We start from the raw sequence: 19,820 nt of genomic DNA on the forward strand, positions 1-19,820 counted from the left end.
CTTATTAGAAACAAAAATGAAATTGAACTGAACAATATCTCACCTTCAAGTGTTTCAGCTCCTAGTGTTTCACGAATATTAATAGCTCCAACCAAATGAAATGAAAAATGAAGTTCCAAGTGTTTCAGCTCCAACCAAATATTAATAGCAGATATGAGATTACGAAGAAGATTTTAGGAGGAAAAGCTAATTTATAATGGTCACCATAACACCCAACATCCAGTATATGAGAGGCGTTATAAACACTTTACCACAAATCTATGCCTTTGCGGAGAAATGGTTCACGAATATGTCTAAGAACAGCAAAGAACTCCATGATAAAATAAGGAGAAGATGACACCTTGTCAAAGAAAGTGGTCATTTTGTCAAAAGAGCTCTATCAACAGCAAAGAACTCCATCAACAGATTTGCCAAAAGGACTCCATCAACAGATTTGCCAAAATAAAGTGGTCATACACACGAAAGTAGTCCTAGAAAGTAGACCCCATGCAAAATTCATTAGCCAAACAACATTACCAAAAAATACATTCTACATAATACTCTTGAAATACGCGTTTATGGTGATTTTCCCACCTACTCTGCAAGTTGGCCTCTCGTAGACTGTTTCGCAGAACCGAAAGCCAGAGGAATTTAATTAATTAATTAAACTTGCATGTATTACTGCAATCTTCGATTCTTCTTCCCCGTTTTCTTATTTAGTCTGAAAAATTGGTGTTGCCTTAAAGTTTAAGCTTGTGAGTCTCCAATGGCTTCCACGAGCACTCAAACAGCCTCCACCTCATCTTCGCCGTCAGAGCATGGGTGGGAAAACGAGGTTTTCCTCGGTTTCTACGGCAAAGACACCCGCATGGGTTTTACGGACCATCTGTACGCAGATTTGACACGGAAAGGCATTATCGCCTTTAGAGATGATGAAAAACTTCAACAAGGAGAAAATATTTCTCAAGAACTCTTGAAAGCTATACAAGAATCTTTGTACGCGATTGCCGTCATATCAAGAAACTTCGCCTTTTCCAAATGGTGCTTGATGGAACTTGCCGAGATCGTCAAATGCATGAGAGAAAAGAGGCTGACAATTTATCCCATATTCTACCATGTGGATCCCTCCGACGTACGAAATCAAACGGGAACTTTTGAAAAAGCTTTTTCTATGCATGAAGAAAGCCTAAAGGTTGACAAGGAGAAGATCCAAACATGGAGAGATGCTTTGACAGAGGTGGGGAATCTCTCTGGATGGCACTTGCATGATAGGTAACATATATTCTTTCATTATTTCACTAAGATCAAAGATAACTTGGAAACCTTGGGAAAATAGTAAACTTTGATTTTCTATTACCTATATAATTTCGAAACATCTTTCATCATTTCATTTTATTTAATCGATCTATCCCAACCTTTCAGTACTAAGATTTGATACGATTAATGATCACTAATTCAATAGAGATGACGAAAAGACTTTGCATCTTATAGTCGAGCAATGAAGAACTGATGAATTAAAATGCTATTGGCACTTAACCATCCGCAATTGACTGACATGACAAATCTTTTTAGCCTCTATCATTCTCAAATTATTGACCCTTTATTGCTACAAGAAACCGCATAGTTTCAGACTTTCAGTTAGGAGTACCTTATTTGATTAACCATACAAATTAAACCTTAGTATGAACTAAAGAAGTCTCCATTTCTCTGCTGAATGGTGCCAAACAGGGCGCATTATTTAAAGTTTTGTTTCTTCATTATGACTATCACATGTACTCTTGCATCAAAATTAATTGTCCAATCTTTTCTGCAGCTACGAATCACCACTTATCCAAGAAATCACCGGGAAGATATTTATTGGATTGAATTGTAGATTATCAAGTGATTACAAGAAACTTGTTGGAATAGACTCTAGCGTCGAGGAAATGATGAACTTACTTGGTATAGGGTTGGATGATGTTCGCTTTATAGGAATTCATGGGATGAGTGGAATCGGCAAGACTACTCTGGCAAGAGTCATTTATGAAAGAGTTTCCTGTCAATTTAAAGCTAGGAGCTTTATTACTTGTGGTAGAGAAGAAACTAAAAATGGTGGTCTAGTTTACTTACAAAAACAACTTCTTTCTAAGATCATGGGAGAAGAAATAAATGTATGGGATGATGGTGACGGAATCGATGTGATAAGGAAAAGACTACATAAAAGAAAGGTTTTTGTCATCCTTGATGATGTGGATTGTGAAAAACAACTAGAAGGATTCGTAGGGAGTCACGATTGGTTTGGTATAGGAATTAGAATCATTATAACAAGCAAAGATGGTCATTTATTGAAAAGACATGTGAGTGATATCTATAAGGTTAAGGAGTTGAATGACGATGAAGCTTTGCAACTCTTTAGTTTGTCAGCTTTCAAGAAAACCCATCCTACAGAAATTTATGTGGATATGTCCAAGTACTTCGCGAATTATGCTCAAGGCCTTCCTTTAGCTCTTAAAGTTTTGGGTTCCTTCTTGTTTGGTAGAACACTAAATGCGTGGAAAAGTGCCTGGGATCAATTACAAGAAAATCCTAATAAGGAAATTTTGGATGTACTTCAGATAGGTTTTGATGGGCTGGAGTATTTGCAGAAAAAGTTATTCTTGGATATCGCATGTTTCTTTGAAGGAGAGAAGCTTGATACCAAATTAATGGATGTATTAGAAAGTTTTGGTTACTATCCAGGCATCAACCTTGATGTTCTCATGGACAAGTCCCTCATAACCATCTCATATGGGAGGTTGTCGATGCATGATTTGCTACGAAAAATGGGTCAGGAAGTAGTTCGTCGTGAGTGTCCTGAAGATCCTGGTCGACGTACTAGATTGTGGTGTTACGAGGACATCCTTCGTGTATTAAAGAGTAAAAACGTGAGTGACTAGTGTAGACAGGAACATAAAGAATATGTTTTTGCTATACACATTCAATATGTTTTTGCTATACACATTCTTCAAGTATTTGTCAAATATTTCCACCACAACAACTAATTTATTGTTCTTGTAGGGAAACGAACCGGTCGAAGGCATAGTCCTAAACTTACCTTTTCAAAAGAGTGAAAAATTGAGAGCTGAAGCCCTCTCAAAGATGACAAAGTTGAGGATTCTTAAGATTGACCATTACTGCTTTGATGGTAACTCATCAGCAATTGAATGGAATGGAGATCCTTTAAAATCCTTGTCATCCAATGAGTTGCGAGTCATAGAATTAGTTCGGCATCCTTTGAAATCCTTTCCAAGCAATTTCCAATCCGATAATCTGATTGATCTCAGCATGCGTCACAGCCAAGTTAAACAACTATGGAAGGGGTCTAAGGTAAGATTTTCTCTTCTTCTTCTTTTGTTCTTTTATTTTTTCAAAGAAGTTTCTTAATTTTTAACAACTATATTTTGGTCCATAGCAGAGTTTGGGAAGCTTGAAACGCATTGACCTGAGCTGGTCCAAAAACCTGATCGAGACACCAGATTTCAGCGGAACCCCAAATCTTGAGACAGTAAACTTTTCAGAGTGTAGAAGTTTGTCTAAGGTCCACCCATCCATTGGAGTTCTCAAACGGCTTAAATTGCTGGATTTAAATTCCTGCGGACGTCTTAGAAGCCTTCCAGACAAAATCAATTTGAAATCTCTTGAAAAAATTTCTCTTGTTTATTGTTCAAGACTCGAGAAGTTTCCAGATATTGTGGGAGATATGACATCTTTGCAGGAAGTTAGTTTGGGTTGTACTGCCATAAAAGAATTGCCATTATCATTTAAGAATTTATCCGGCATTTCTAAAGGATTGTTTTTAAGAGGTTGCAAAAACCTTTCGATTTTCCCGAGTGTTATATATAGTTTGTCATCTCTTACAGAACTGGATTTATGTGACTGCCGAAGACTAGAGAAATTTCCAGACTTGAGTAGCATGGAATGTCTGAAATTGCTTGCATTGGAGAAAACTGCTATAACACAATTGCCATCCCCCAGTCTACGTCCAAAGAACATCAAAGAATTACACCTTAGTGGATGCAAAGGTTTGCCACCTAAATCAAGAGATTCGCGCTTCCATCTTTACCCGTCAAAAAAAAGCTCAGATCCCATCCGTGTCTCTTATTTATCATATTGCAGTACAGAATGCTATTCACATGCCATTTATGTTGAATATAAAGGTGAAGGCGACAGTATATTGCATGGACTAGGAATTTATTTGCGGGCTATAGGCAATCCATTGATGTATGACTATGATGTGAGTCTCTTTCTCTCCCTAACTTTCAAGTTTTCAACACACGCACACACACTCACTAAATCCCCGTTGTGTGAACAGTTTTCTTGGAAGTGGCTGTTTAAAATACTGCAATTAAAATCTTTTTGTTTTTACTTTGCAGATTCTATATGGCTGGTCGTTGGTACATGGAATCCCAAAGTGGTTTGACAATAGAAGTCCTGGTTCCTCTGTAAAACTTGAGTTGCACAATAGTAAGTGGAAGGGATGTGCTTTGTTTATTCTTTATGAAGTCCATGACCAGACAGAGAATTCGAATTATAGGATTTTTGATTGTGATTTTGGTCCATACATCTGGTTTTGGTTTAGTTTTGAAACCGATGAAGATCCTGTAAAAAGATCCGTTTCCATTCGAGGCCCTCAAGTTTCTTTTGTTGGGCCGATTGGGTTTTGGGTGTACATATCAGCTCAGTGGTTTTCAGAACGATGGAATAATTTGGATGGATGGAGCTACATTATAACTTCGATTACAACACAAAACGTTAATCGTGGTTGGAGTGGCGAGATTGAGGTGAAAGAGTGTGGGGTGCGTCTTATATATCCGCATGATGCTTCACAAACGTTCTACAATAGCATTGCTCCTCTTGGTTTCGAATTAGAATTCGTGGAAAGGGGTAGCCGTGGCGTGGAGCCCCTCAATATCATTGACCTTGTCAAGGAAATTTAAATTTAATGTTGTTTCATCAATTGGTCCATTCACAGGTCACAGCTTCCAGATTAGTTTAGGCATTTCAGCTGAAATTGAGGCTTCCTTCAATTGCTAGGACTGCCCAAGCTTTTCTTACTTCTGGGGCTCTATGTTTCTAAAGTTTCTGGTAAGTCATCCTCCCTCCACTCTTCATCTCAAATCAAGTAGCTCTGTAATTTGATAGGTCCAAATCAGAGCCACAAGCACAAATTAGTATCTTTTTTGGTTCGTGATTTGATGGAGACAGTAACCTTCCCAATTCCCATGGGTTAACACTCACTCAAATTAGTATCTTTCTTGTTAATCAGGCTTTCCAATGTTGCATATGGTCCTAAAAAGTCTGAGACTGATTTTCATCATTTAATTTCATTTGTCTGTCAATTTATTTAACAAAAAACAATGGATTTGGCTTAATCAATATAGGTTTGAGTTTCACATCAGTCAAAGATGTAACATTTATAATCCTCCTTTATTGCTAGGGGACAAGGAAAGCATTCTTGTTGGATGTTTTACCCCTTTCATCCTATATGCTGCAAATTTGTATGCTTCATACTTGTTGCAATGTTTTATGGTTTGTATTTTTCTTCATTTTGATATTAAATGCTATTAATGTTTGCCATCGAGAGAGTTGTATACTCTATCTTGCAAAGATAGTTCCTCCCCATTTGCCACATATTATATAGAATAATATTATATATAGTCGTGGAGTGTGTAAGCGTTATGCAATTTATTTGAAAAAGAGTAGGGTCCACTATTAAAAATATATATATATATTTATTAAAAAGAGTGGAATCTCTCTTGATAGTGTTCTCGTGCTTGGAGACGAAGAATAAGAAAGGCTTGAAATATGATTTCTGTGAATTGTTTGTGGTGATCCTGTGTGGTGAGGCTTAGGGTAGGTTTGGGGGGTGAGATGAGAATTTTGTGTTTTGTTTTGAAGTTTAAAATATTAAGTTTTGGTATTATTATTGTTTTGGGATTTGAAAAATGTGTATTGGGATTTGAAAAAGTTGAATTGTTTATTATATTTTGTATGGGAATTTGAAAAATATGTAATGATGAGATGAGATGAGATGAGAATTTTGTGTTTTGGTTTTGGCCCCAAACCTGCCCTTAATTAGTTTATTGTGTTTTTGTCTACATGTCATCATGTGAATGGTGGGCTGCTATTTTCAGTCTAATAGTCGGACGGCTCTGCAGTGGAACTGTAAATAAATTTATGATTTTTTTTAAGAAATATTTAAATACTTTAAAAAAATGTTTGAAAAAAATAGTTAAAAAAAAAAAAGAGCCTGATCGGTGAGAATATTAATGAAATAGTTTGATTGAAAATATTTTATTGTGTTTTGAAAAATAATAGAAAAAACTTTAAATAAAAATATTTTAGTGATAATTGATAATGAAGTTATGAGAAATTTTGAAAATTTTGGTATTATCTAAACATATCTTGATATCGATATGAAAAAATGTTTGATCTTTAAAATTTGTATAAAAAAAATAAATTTATAAATTAATATGTCTAATTATAAAAATATTTTTATTATAAAATATATATGACATTTTATATAAAATTATATCAATTTTCATAAACTTGGAAGGTTAATGACAAGTCGGCAAGGAGGATTATGATGTAGTTTATTATGGTGGCTTGGTGTTATAGTAAGTACAAAAGAAAGAAGGCATTGGGATTGTGGTGGCATGGGTGTTAGAGGAGAGAGAGAGAGAGAGAGACAGACAGAGGATAGGGAAGGGTAGAGCCGTATAGTTAGTTGCGTGGCTGCCTATTCTATTCTATAGGAACTGCAGCTTGGGTGTGAGAGATCTGCCAAGGCTTCCAACTGTGAAACAATCTGCCCACGATTTCCACCATCTCCGAGCGCTGCTTCCTCCCTTATTTCCTTTCTCCTTTCCCTTTCCCTTTCCATTTCTTTTGTGAATAGTTTATGATATAATTTAAGCTTATACGGGGGAGGAAGATACTTGTTTTCTTCGGTTATAATTTAATTTTCAAAAAACAAGATAGAGGCCCAGTGAGGAAGAGGGCCGGAGAGGCAATTTTTGGTATCGTATCATACGATCTTCCTCCCTTCTCATTTTGTTCGTCTTTCTTCGATCTGCTTTTCTACAGTCCGGATCTTCAATTGCTTCCCTCACTCGCCCTTTTCCCTACATTCAAACGTTTTGTGATTTGTGAGTAGGACGGAAAAGAAGGGAATGATGGTGATGGAGAGCGAGAAGAAGTTAGCGGCAGTGTCGGATGTCGGAGCGTGGGCCATGAACGTCATCAGTTCCGTCGGAATTATCATGGCCAACAAGCAGCTCATGTCCGCCAACGGCTATGCTTTCAGCTTCGGTTACCTCTCTCTCTCGCTCTCATTCGCATTTCCCTTTTCTTTTTCGTATGTTTTAGATCTCAGATCTCCGACCCTTTACCTCTACCTCGATTTTTTCCTGTTTTGGCCGCCCCCTCGTATGTTTCCTCTTGCTAATCTACTTTTTTTTTTTAGCTAGATCTCCTGTTTGTCTGTTTATTTGTTATGCAGTTTCGCTTGAAAATTTTAATCCCTTTGCAGCTTGATTTTGTATTTAGCTCTTAAAATTATCGGTTCTGCGTTAGAATGCCCGTCTTTTTTAACACTTAGAAGAGAACATGACCACCCTTCCTACAAACGCATTATGATAAGTGCCCCTTAAGATTTTTACGTCTCGCTATTTAAAATTGCTTCCGGTTTAATACCTTTCACGCGTTGTGCTTTTTCAGCTACAACTTTAACTGGGTTCCACTTCGCCGTAACCGCACTGGTTGGTCTGGTCTCAAATGCTACGGGTTTGTCCGCATCAAAGCATGTTCCTATGTGGGAGCTTCTCTGGTTCTCAATTGTTGCCAATATGTCAATCACAGGGATGAACTTGAGCCTTATGCTCAACTCTGTCGGATTCTACCAAGTATGAATTACAACGTCTTTTCTTTCTAGCATCTTCATTTTCTATAGGTTTCTTCTCTATTTGTGTACATCAGCTCCGAGCTCTCGGTTATTAATTCTAATATTTTGTTATAAGGCATAATTAACCGAAGAGAAAGTTTGTCATTATTTATTTTCTTTCAAAGCCTTAGTCGATATGGAAGAGTGTATTTAATGTATAGAATATGCATTTAGTGGTAGTAACTCCACTACATAATTGGATGCTCTTCTCCCCATCTCCACAGCCTGGCCGGTTTTCTTCCTTTTGCCATCCATTAATCTCATTGTCTACTATGCAGATTTCAAAACTTAGCATGATTCCGGTGGTCTGTGTGATGGAGTGGATGCTTCACAGCAAACGGTACTCAAGGGAAGTCAAGACGTCTGTTGTAGTCGTGGTACTTGGCGTGGGTGTTTGCACAGTAACCGATGTGAAAGTTAATGCCAAAGGTTTTCTATGTGCCTGTGTTGCAGTTTTGTCTACATCTTTGCAGCAGATTGTGAGTATCTCCGTAATTTTTCACTCAAGTTTCCTTAGCTGTTTCCTCCAACGCTGAAATTCACTTTTGTTCTGGTAATTTATGTGGGATCCAATGACCTAGCAAATTGTTTGTGAGAGTAATCATTCTGTTGTAAGAGTAGCCTATCTCGTCCTCCGTAGATGTGAGATATGTTCAGTGTGCTTGAGAACAAGCTTTTCTAAGAGAAATATCTACATGACTACCTAAGAGCCTATCTTTTTTACCTTGGTCATACCTCAGCATTGCTTAGCAATGACTTTTCTTCCCTGCCAGGGCCTAGAACAGGTGGTAGGTAATTCTGTATGGCTCGGTAACTCCTTTCATATTATGATCAGTGATATGCAATAAAATGCGAGGCATGATGATGGGAAAGATTGCATTAGCTAATAGCTTTACAGGAGGTTCTACAAGAAAGATGGGAAAGAACTTAAATGGGGTTAGGAATTATATTGGAAACAGTTTGAGTTGTCATGCAAAATTCAAATAATATTCAGCATGTTATATTATTTGGGACATGAGTGAAAGATTGCAGGACTTGTATCAGTTGTCCTGTCAGGGATCACATAAAAAAAATTAGGTGCTAAATGAAGGTTATGAATCATGGATGATGATTTCTCAATACAAATATTCATGCTCTCGTTGAAAATTAATTCTACTTTATGCTCTCTAATTTCGTTAATTTATTTATTTTTAATTTGTGGATCAGACAATTGGCTCCCTGCAGAAGAAGTACTCAATTGGATCATTCGAATTGCTGAGTAAGACTGCCCCAATTCAAGCCCTCTCTCTCCTCATTCTTGGTCCATTTGCTGACTACTACCTTACCGGCAGATTTATTACAAACTACCAGATGTCTTCTGGTGCCATTGTAAGAACTCAATACTTTTTCCAGTTACATCTGTCTAATAACTACTGTATACGAAGTGTATATCTTTTAAAGCGTGTCTAATGACATGGTGTTAATATGTGCAGTTTTTCATACTTCTTTCATGCTCCCTAGCAGTGTTCTGTAATGTGAGCCAGTACCTATGCATTGGGCGCTTCTCAGCTGTCTCCTTCCAGGTTTTAGGTCACATGAAAACAGTGTGTGTCCTCACACTGGGGTGGCTACTCTTCGATTCAGCAATGACTTTCAAGAACATCATGGGGATGATTCTTGCTGTCCTCGGTATGGTAATTTATAGTTGGGCTGTGGAGGTTGACAAGCAGTCAAACACGAAGACAGCCCCCCATTCGAAAAACAGCATGACCGAAGAGGAAATCCAACTTTTGAAAGATGGAATGGAGAGTGTTCTTGTGAAGGATGTTGAACTACTTGGTGAGTCTAAAGGATAGGTTGCCCTATTTTTGGCCAGCAAGGAGAGAGCAAACGAGGGGAAGGAGGATATTATTTGTGGCTAGGGATTACAGGTATTTTTATGCGTTTCAATTCATTTTAGTTTGTATTGCTTTTACTTTCTGGCAGCAAGACTTGATATTCCATCTGCTGACCATCACACGCATCCATCTTAGAAATTGCCTTATGCTTCTTTGATTTAATTGTTCCGGTCTTCTAAATTATTTCTTTTTGTACTCTTATGTTCGAAGATCCGGAGATAAAATCATCATGAGACAATTGAAAATGTAAAATCCATATGATAATTGAAGGCGCGTAATCTATTTATTTATTTATTTATTCAGTACTAGAATTTTCTTTTCCCTATGAATCTTTGACACATTCTCTATCGTATATCATCCCTTCTGTTAAGTAGCAAAGATGGTTTTAAGACCATACGAGAGAGCAATATTGAGTCTGATGATCCTGAAGTACTCTATGTATGTATAAATATAGTCAATTATTTTTTTCTTTATTAAGATTTTGTTACGATCCCACATCGACTAAGTATGAGATTGTTTAGTAGTTTATAAGCCTCTAGGCACCATTTTCTTGTAAGCCGGTTTTTAAGAGTGAGTTCTACCTAGTGAGTTAATAACAAATGGTATCAGAGCCACCTCACATATGCAGTCCATGTTAACACGATTGCAATCATGCGGTATGGGGGGTGATGCCGACATGACAGTGTTCGTCCAGGGCTAGGAAAGACCTAGTGCACAACCAGCCCGTGTGAGCGTCGGGATCGCCGTGGATGTTGGTTGCGGAGCGTGATGGTTGTTACGATCCCACATCGACAAAGTATTAGATTGGTTAGTGGTTTATAAGTTCTTAGACACCCTTCCCTTATAAGCCAATTTTCAAGAGTGAGTTTTATCTAGTGGATTCATAACAAATTTTCTTGAGAAATCGTAGAAAATCTACGATTAGAAAATGGAAAATGAAGGACACATTTTTTTCAATCTTTTTACTAAATGGATGAGATTTCTCAAAAATAATGAATCTCTTATAAATATTTATAAATTATTTTATGAAAATGTCCTCCATTTAAAGAGGACAATGGTTTCCCTTGTTTTTTTTTTCCTTTAAAGTAAATTTGGGTACTAGCAAAAGGGCAAAGAGGACAAAATGAAAAGGAAAAGGAGGAAAGGAAATAAAGAAAAAAAAAAAAACAGAAAAAGGAAAGGAGAAACAAAAGAATCTGTCCTGCATTGAAATTATCAACGGTGCGGGCCCACCATGGAGCAGTTTTTCATGTCTTTACGCAGGAGGTTTTCCCCCACTTTTTTTTCTCTCTCAGCAAGTTCAGCAATATTGCCAAGCGTCGGCGAAAACGTTCGAGTTCTTGGTCCACACAATCAACAACTCAACGTTCTGGACTTCTGTTTTCCGCAGATGGTGATGAAAGAAACTCTGTTCCATATACTACAACCATGCATTTATGTACAAGGAACAGATCAAGCTTCGAAATTTCGATGGGATCTAGGAAGAAGAGAATACCAAAACATTTGATCATGAAGATTATTAACCATCTTTTATTGGGGTTTCCATCGTTTGAAAAGTTTCAAATATCATATTAAGTGTGGGAATTGGTTTTCTTTTTTGTTGCCCTTATTTGGATAGTGAAAGTGTTTCATCTCATTTCATCATTATAATTTTTTAAAATTTTTATATAAAATATAATAAATAATTTAATTTTTTCAATTCTCAAAACAATAATAATATTAAAAAATAATATTATAATAATATTTTATTTAATTTTCATATCAATTTATCTCATCTCAATTCACTATCCAAACGGCACTCTAGAGGCGAGTCTTAGTTGAATTTAACTTAAGTAATCTTTAATAGTCACTAACCCGAGTCCTTCACTCAATAACCTTACACCTCAAGAACTTCTAAGAATAGAAAAATAACCTTTAATTTTTTTTATACACATTGAAATTCAATAGCCTAAAAGATAGTATTTGGATCCTGCTGAGAAAGCTACGGCGAGATATACTTTTCAGGCTTTTATATATATATATATATATATATATATTTATATATTAATTAGGAATAGGACTACGTAAATTGTATGGGAATTTTCATTCCCGTTGGCCCGTATAACAAGCACACAAGAAACTACTAGAGAAGTAAGTCAGAGAGTCTAACTAAGCCCAACGATCATCATCTAAAAGGAGTTAGTGGGCCTTAATTTGTAGAGTACGACACAGCAAAACTCACCCATGAAACAACCCACACGTGGGAAAAGTGGACGATAGGGGCAGAGGGGACTCGCCTGACTCGCCGCCCTAACACTTCCTCAATGACACCCTACTCTCGAAAACTGCATAGACAGGTGGCCGAGAAATATGATGAACCCTTGATCTTTTAACAACAGACATAGAGAGACTTAACAAGGAATGTTCACATAGTAAAGTGAGTTAGGGAGCCACATTGCATTAATGACATCACTCCCCAAACTTTATGTCGCATTAATGGCGCTGCCCCAGAAGCTACGCTGCATTAAATGATTCTAACTAAGCGAACAATTGAAGGGACATGAGCTCCCCGAAGTCAAGTACGAGTTGTCTCCACCCAGAAACATAATATAAAAGCTGAGCCCCAAGTACGAAGAACTCTATCTGATTCCTCAAAATTCATGCACAAACTACTAAGGAGATATACTGACTTTAGTATCGTAGACTCCCCGGCCTCTACCAAGGCCTCCCACTCTCCGTATTTTTTTAAGTGTGTAGGTGAAAGCCTTGAGGGCTGGTTTGGATTCAGAGATGGGATGCGATAGTTTTAGATGAAAAACGAAAGTTAAAAAAAAATATTGTTAGAATATTATTTTTTGATATTATTATTGTTTTGAAATTTAAAAAAAGTTGAATTGAGATTTGAAAAAGTTGAATTGTTTATTATATTTTGTGTGATAATTTGAAAAAATTATAATGATGAGATAAGTTGAGATGAAATACTTTCCAAATCCAAACGAGGCTTGAAAATCCGAGTTGCTAGAATTTGGTCCAGAAGCTTACTAAACTCGACATTAACATAAATTGTGATTTTTGCAATTGAATTGGCTGTGAGTTGTGAACAATTTTGTGATATTCATGTTTAATTGTGGTAAGAAAAGGTACATTACTATTTTTAAATCGACCGTAAGTAGGATTAGTCATTTTTAATGTCTACAAAGTGAGCAAAGATAGATAATATATCTTTCGACATTATAAAAATAGTGTGTGCACATATAAAAAATTGTCTTTGAATAGAGATAAATAAGATGAATAAAGATAAGGAACTAATTATTTTTTAAAAGTTCTAAAAAAAAAAAAACACATACACGAAATTTGCATATAATAAATTGGAAATTATCGAAACTAGCAAGTAGAGGAAAAAGAAAAGAAAAATTAAAGCTTTATCATGGATTCATGAGTGTGTTAGATAAGGGACGCGCTAATAAATATTATAATGAATAGATCCATGAATTCTCCATAATCATGACTAAAAAAATACGTACGGACCATTGTTTGTGCATTAACGATGATCACGATCATCAACTTGGAGAAGATCTCATCCACTCAAAATGGGAAAAGAATGCCGGTTGCTGGTTGTTGCTCATTAATTATAAGCTTTCAATTCATGTATTACATCAGATGCCAAAGAACATTCCAAACTTAATGGACATTCAACGACGAATACTGCCTTTCTGTATGCCTAAAGAAACTCCAAAAAATGAAAAACAACAAAAGAAAAAAGACAACAATAAAAAAAGGGAAAGAAAATTAGGAGGGACAGATCGAATGTTCAGTCGTATAATGCATGTGTACGTTATTGAGAAGGTAAATGTCTGGCATTGGCGCTGTAGAACTTGGAAATGAGATCCGGAAGTTCCATGTAATGAGCGGAGGGATTACTGGTCTTGAGCAGATGCACAAGGTATTGGAACACATCGATCTCACAGGCTATCCTCAGGGCTCCATCATAGGAATACCCGAACTCTTCCTCGGAGAGCCGAAGCAGGTTCTCAAATAGAGGGTGGTTGAGATAATTGGCTTCCAAATCAAACCTGCACACAATGTCTTTACCCACATTCACCCGAACGTGACCCTCTGGAACAGCATCTGCGTCCGAGTCTGATGCAAAGCTCTTTGCTCCGCAGCACAACAGTTTCTTCACAATATTGCCTCTACTCCTCATGTTTCTAATTCCCTTAAAGACAACAGTAGTACTTGGGCCTCTTGATCTTGTAGTTGTGTAGAGATAGTCGTCCTCTCGAATGGGAATTCCTTCTCCTGATCTTGCTTTGATCTCTGGCTTCTGTGATGTAGCTAGCTAGCTAGCTTCTTTTACTTTGCTTCAATATTCTTCTTATCTTTGCAAACGCAGGGTATTATATTATATGGAACGCGCACATCTGCATCTATGTATAGATAGAGAGAGAGAGAGAGACAGAGAGACACAGGCAATTAATGAAAACTGCGTGCATGGTGCGTGTTATGTAAACGCGGGGAGGAGTAAAGGGCCGCAATGGAGGTGGTGGAGCCGCGGAAGGTTGGCTAGCTAGCTGGCTGGCTGGCTGGCTTGGCCTTCGTGAGTAAGCCCCATGCATTAAGATAATTTGGTCTACTCTTTCCACAAGTAATCAGACATTCACTAAACTCGTCACACTGGTTAGTGCTCATTCCTGCCCCTCTAATTCCATATGCCATGCAATTGTACTTCCAACCAACCATATGCGTAGCATTTCATTGGCTAGTTTCATTCGTCCGTGTCGATTAAATAACGTTACATGCTTAATAAAAACTGTGAATTTACTTCGTGTAAGAAATAGAAATTAAGAGAATAATTTAGAGTTGAGAGCATTCACATTTGATGCACCAAAGTACCGAATTTCTTATAATTTGATATTTATTTTACGGTTTTGATCAAAATATTCTCTACATTTAAATTTTTATTTTAGGAAAAATATTTAGGGGATGAACAATGGTTCTCCAAATAGAGAAAGTTATTATTCACCCCCTAAACTATTTTTATCAATATTTTATTCTAATACATAAAATAATTTTTTCTTCCAATTATCTACATTTTCTCTCATACTCATATTTATTATAGTTTTAAATAATACTTTTGAAAATAATTTAATTAATTACGAAAATACAAAAAAATTAATTTTAAAAATATTATCATGTCCACAAAAAAATAATTTAAATTTTTATTTAAAATATTCACTAGAGTAATAGTTCAATGAAAGTGAGAAAAAAATAAAAAAAGAATAGGTAAATATTATTTTAACGGGATGCAGTAGGTTTTTGAAAGTTGATTAAAATTTAAGAAAAAATTTTAAGAAATATAATTTTTTAACTAAATTATAAAAAATATTATGGAGAATTAAATGTGAATGGAGAGGAAAAAGTAATAAAGAAATAATAGAGAAATATTATTTTAATGGAATGCAGTGGGTTTTTGAAAGATGAGTAAAATTTCAGAAATTTGTTTAAGAAATATAATTTTTAACTAAATTATAAAATTTTTTATAAAGAATTTGATGTGAATGCTCTAGAGGGGAAAAACCTATTTGTTAATAACTTAATAGTACTGTCTAGCTAGTTTGTCTAGGACTAACATGAGGCCGGACGAACTTTTTGAGTCGTGACACATAAGGTTTTACTCCTCAGATCAGAACCAAAGAGGAAGGAATGAAACAATCAACTTGATCAAGGATTAACCGAGCTGAAGGAGTGGAACAGAGCTGAATGCAAGCATGGTTGGCTGACAGCTGTACTCATTATTGGCATATGCATAAAGAAAACTGGATCCATGCTTCTTTAATAGTACTAATAAAAAAAAAAAGAAATAAAGAAAAGAAAAGGTATTTTCAGCGAAGAAATGGAAGGCGCGCAGGCACATGGTGTGAACTGATCACCTCAAGTCCAGAGTTGGTTAAGGATCGGAGAAGGAAGCTTGAGAGGGAAGGAAGTCAATGAGTAGAGCCAGCTAAAAACCGCGTGCAAACCCGGATGCATCAGATGCTCAATTATTGTTATTGTCGCCGCGCGCAGTACCCCCATAATATCCTCTCTTCATCTTCACCACTCAGCAGCAGTACTCAGCATGGCGGTGAGAACTATACATCTAGCGCATTTAATAATTATATAATATAGAAAAATACTTTAAACACACAAAAATGATATAAAAATAAACTTACAAATTGATATGATTTGATATAGTACTACGTCAGATTATAAAATTATTTTTATTATAAAATAGATCTACTAGATTATATGTCCTCCCAATGATACACAAAATACTATTTATAATACTTTTCACAACAGATAATGTAAAATGAGGATATTTTGTAAAATGATGTTATTTTTATATGATAATTTATAATAATATCCCTCATTTTAAAATATGATTATGAAATATATTGTGAAAAATATTACGTGTTTATTATTTTTCTATTATTATTACTTAAATCCACTAACTGTACGGCAAAAGTATAATTAGACATGCTTCTATTCATTTATATACTTAGATTTTTTTTTTGGTAGTCAAAATTAAAGGCCTCCTCACCTCCAAAAGTCTTCATCCATATTGGTGATGCATGTGACGCTATGTCCTTTCTTTATTCCTATCTTTCTTATTTATATATATATATATATATATATATATATATAAAAGGGGGGTTTATTATTTACGTTGCAATCATTTGTTTGAACTTTAGAAATCTCAAATTTTTTGTTGATGTTTTCGTGGGAACGGATTATTATCCTAATATGAACACACGTACATGAGTTTGTTGATCGGACTTATATATCTCGTTCTTGTCATGTGTTTTTTAGTCAGGATAATAATATTTTTGAAAATATAAAGTCATGGATAGGGAGGCGGCCGGAGATCTCCAATAATTTAGTCAAATGATTCCCACTTTTTTTTTTTTTAAGAAAATAATAATTATGGAAATAAGTCCTTGGAGTCTAATTACAGTCTAGTGATCTTGTGTCCAATGGATCCAAAATCTTAGAGAATTGAAAGGCCATCGTGGGTTAGCGGTTGCAATAGTTGTCTTAGAAGCGGGTTGATTAATTGAGCAACGGCTAATGTTGTGTCAATTGAGAACATGGCAAACAACAACTAGAGTATGTTGCGTTTCAGTGGTTGATCATGTAGTTTTGTGATATTATGAGACGAGTTCATTTTTTAGTTCTCAAGAGATGGGTAGAATTAGACTTGTTAGTAGTGTTCAAGCTATGCATGCATCCCATGCAATCTGTTAATGCCTTAATTTGCACAACAGATCGAAAATGAGTAAAGAATCATTCCCGATCCACGAGATGATTCGGGCTTCGATATGGTACTTATCGCGTCTTTGCATTTATAACATAAATAATAAATAAGCGAATAAAAATAAATAAAGAGAGACACATAGATTTACGTGGTTCGACATAATGCCTATGTCCACGAGTTGTTTGGGGGTAAAATCCATTATAATGGATGATTTTATAATCTCTCATGGCCTCACACATCTCACAATACAATAGAGTAATTTGGGGAAGATATTTTGGAGTCGCTGTGTGATGGAGTTTGGGTGTATGGAGTTTCTGTGTAGAGAGCTTGTTGAGAGTTCATTCTTTTTGTGGGAGATCCCCTCATATATATAGAGGTCAAACTTGCTTTGTGAAGTCTTTTTCTGTTAGAAGTCTGAGTCCTCTTCCTTTTAGTTGTCTGAGTCATTTCTCTGTAAAAAGTCTGAATCTCTTTCCTTTTAAGAGTTTGTGTGTCTTTTCTCTTAGGAGTCTGAGTCAGCTTAACCTATCATTTCATGGCTTTATCTCTTAACTTGATTTTTGGCTTTATCTCGAGACTAAATTATAGGCTGCTGATTTGATCCATACACAATCCATTCAAACCACGGTGCACAGCTTGTAGCTAATGCAAACGATTCCAAGCAACACACACAATAGCATCTAACGGCAGCTCATGCAAATTTCATGCAACGTACGCAACAACATCAAGAGCCTTCCAGAATACTCTCAACAAACCATTCGTTGTAACAAACGTATATTTGCTAGCTGTAAAATTGTCCTGACATTAGAGAATATTCTTTTATTCTATGTATATAAATTGAGAGGCTCTGCCTCATTGCATTGTAATGGAAACATATAATACAAAATAAGCATTGATTTCGACATAGTATCAGAGCATACCTATGACTCATCGTCCATCTTTTTCCCCTGCCATACGACACCATGTCTGATTCCTCCGCCACCCTCTCTTGTCTTCCCCCTCCTCCATTCCTTCTCTACCCTTACCTAACTTTCTCATATTCTCTCAGTGAAACTTACTCCCGAAAACTATCTACTGTGGAAAGTCCAACTTGTACCCTACCTGCGAGGCCAACGTCTCTTCAAATATGTTGATGGTTCTTGCCCAACTCCACCTGACTAACTACCTGATACCTCACCCAATCCAAAATACGAAATCTGGGTCTAGCAAGACCAGTTTAGACCAGTTGGTCATGTCGGCGTTGGTATCCTCTCGTTCCAAATCCATCATAACTTAGGTAGTGGGTTGTGCTTCTGCTTGTGATGTTTGGCTATTATTAGAATCTACTTATGTCTATTCCTCTCAAGCCCGTCTAATTCAAACCCAACTTCAGCTTGCCTTACTTAAGAAAGGTTCCGATTCCATATCCATCTACTTTAAAAAAGCCAAAACTCTCGTCGACACCATGGCCACCGTTGGACATCATCTGCCCTCCACTGAGTTTGTGCCTTATCTTTTGGCTAGCCTTGGTGTCATATGTAACCACACGACTCGATGCCATCTCTACTGAGACACTTCTGGGTCATCTTCTTGCTCATAAAGCTCAACTACAACATCACGTTGCTACTGCCTCTGTTTTCTCTTCACCTAAAATCTCAGCCAATTTTTCCACTTGCTCTCTTTCTTTTACTAGTGGTCAGTCGTGGTCGTGCAGTACATGGTCGTCAAAACTATGGCCGAAATTGAGGAGCTCGTTCCAGCACCCGTGGCTGTGGCTCTTCTGGTTTTACAGGTACATCTTCTACTAGTTCATCTTCTTCCTTACCTAACTCTAGACCAGTTTGCCAAGTTTGTAACAGGGTTGGCCATACGGCCCTTACTTGTATCTACCGTTTCAACCAAGCCTATACATCTATAGCTCCTGCCTCAGCCCATTACAGTGCCTCCAACTATACATCAAATCCTGACTCATCAGCGACGAATCACGTTACGAGTGAGCTTGCCAATCTGAACCTCCAGTCTGCAAAATACCATGGTCATGATCACCTTCGTGTTGGCGATGGCTCCTCTATCCCAATCTCACACTTTGGTTCAGCTCTCTTCCCTTCTTTTTCATCTCAATTTCTTTTCTCTGATCGTTTCTGTGTAAAGGACTGCACCACGGGGAATCTACTGCACCAACGGACAACAATAGCTAATGGACTTTATGCCTTCTCACCACAGTCCTCTCAGGCTCATTCCAACTCACTTTCTTATGTCCCACTATGGCACTCATGCCTTGGCCACCCTTCCCTCAAGATTGTTCGTTTTGTCCTTGTTAAGCATGGTCTTCCTTTTGATGAAATGTCATCTATGAATTTTTGTAAGGCCTGTGCTATGGCAAAGCATCATCGCATACCAGCTTATGCTAGAACCATTAAGTCTATTGCACCTTTTAATTGTGTTTTTAGTGATTTATAGGGTCATTCACCTCATATTTCAGTTGAGGGTTTTCGGTTTTATATATCATTTGTAGATGATTACTCTAGACATACATGGTTGTTTCCCATGCAACACAAGTCTCAAGCATTATCTATCTTTATTAAATTTAAGGCTTATCAACGTTGAATTGCAGTTTAACACCAAAATTAAGCAACTTCAAACCGACTGGGGAGGGGAATTCAAATCTTTCTCTGAAATCCTTTCTACCTCTGGCATTATTCACCTAAAATGGCATAGTGGAACGTAAGCATAGGCATATTGTAGACTCAGA

General features: G+C 36.6%; 3 protein-coding genes across 4 annotated transcripts; 2 read left to right on the top strand and 1 right to left on the bottom strand.

The window, feature by feature from the left end:
- The first annotated feature begins 745 nt into the window (after nucleotides 1-745).
- Nucleotides 746-4,934, top strand: LOC109007749 (disease resistance protein RPV1-like). Its single transcript, XM_018987567.2, has 5 exons — nucleotides 746-1,251; nucleotides 1,793-2,882; nucleotides 3,016-3,324; nucleotides 3,413-4,231; nucleotides 4,371-4,934. Exons 1-5 carry the CDS (start codon nucleotides 746-748, stop codon nucleotides 4,932-4,934), a joined length of 3,288 nt encoding a protein of 1,095 aa, XP_018843112.2.
- A 1,707-nt stretch (nucleotides 4,935-6,641) lies between these two features.
- LOC109007748 (UDP-rhamnose/UDP-galactose transporter 1-like) lies at nucleotides 6,642-10,112 on the top strand. Of its 2 annotated transcripts, XM_018987565.2 has the most exons (6): nucleotides 6,642-7,016; nucleotides 7,154-7,308; nucleotides 7,717-7,901; nucleotides 8,218-8,418; nucleotides 9,146-9,307; nucleotides 9,412-10,112. In XM_018987565.2, exons 2-6 carry the CDS (start codon nucleotides 7,170-7,172, stop codon nucleotides 9,772-9,774), a joined length of 1,050 nt encoding a protein of 349 aa, XP_018843110.1. In that variant the 5' UTR covers nucleotides 6,642-7,016; nucleotides 7,154-7,169; the 3' UTR covers nucleotides 9,775-10,112. The 2 variants fall into 2 exon arrangements, with proteins under 2 accessions (XP_018843110.1, XP_018843109.1); XM_018987564.2 differs by having other exon boundaries at nucleotides 6,642-7,308.
- Nucleotides 10,113-13,369: 3,257 nt separating this feature from the next.
- Nucleotides 13,370-14,199, bottom strand: LOC109007710 (indole-3-acetic acid-induced protein ARG7-like). The gene has a single exon (XM_018987494.2). The coding sequence runs from the start codon at nucleotides 13,997-13,999 to the stop codon at nucleotides 13,631-13,633; it is 369 nt and encodes a 122-aa protein (XP_018843039.1). The 5' UTR covers nucleotides 14,000-14,199; the 3' UTR covers nucleotides 13,370-13,630.
- Nucleotides 14,200-19,820: the final 5,621 nt, after the last annotated feature.

The sequence above is a fragment of the Juglans regia genome, chromosome 11 (genome assembly GCF_001411555.2).
Source record: "Juglans regia cultivar Chandler chromosome 11, Walnut 2.0, whole genome shotgun sequence".
NCBI lineage: Eukaryota > Viridiplantae > Streptophyta > Magnoliopsida > Fagales > Juglandaceae > Juglans > Juglans regia.

Excerpts from the sequence above, each read along its gene's own strand:
- LOC109007749 (XM_018987567.2), top strand. The coding sequence starts at position 746 with ATGGCTTCCACGAGCACTCAAACAGCCTCCACCTCATCTTCGCCGTCA. Across the intron at positions 1,252-1,792 it reads GGATGGCACTTGCATGATAG|CTACGAATCACCACTTATCC; the intron begins GTAACATATATT and ends TCTTTTCTGCAG. Across the intron at positions 3,325-3,412 it reads AACTATGGAAGGGGTCTAAG|AGTTTGGGAAGCTTGAAACG; the intron begins GTAAGATTTTCT and ends GGTCCATAGCAG.
- LOC109007748 (XM_018987564.2), top strand. The coding sequence starts at position 7,170 with ATGATGGTGATGGAGAGCGAGAAGAAGTTAGCGGCAGTGTCGGATGTC. Across the intron at positions 7,902-8,217 it reads ACTCTGTCGGATTCTACCAA|ATTTCAAAACTTAGCATGAT; the intron begins GTATGAATTACA and ends TCTACTATGCAG. Across the intron at positions 8,419-9,145 it reads CTACATCTTTGCAGCAGATT|ACAATTGGCTCCCTGCAGAA; the intron begins GTGAGTATCTCC and ends TTTGTGGATCAG.
- LOC109007710 (XM_018987494.2), bottom strand. The coding sequence starts at position 13,999 with ATGAGGAGTAGAGGCAATATTGTGAAGAAACTGTTGTGCTGCGGAGCA.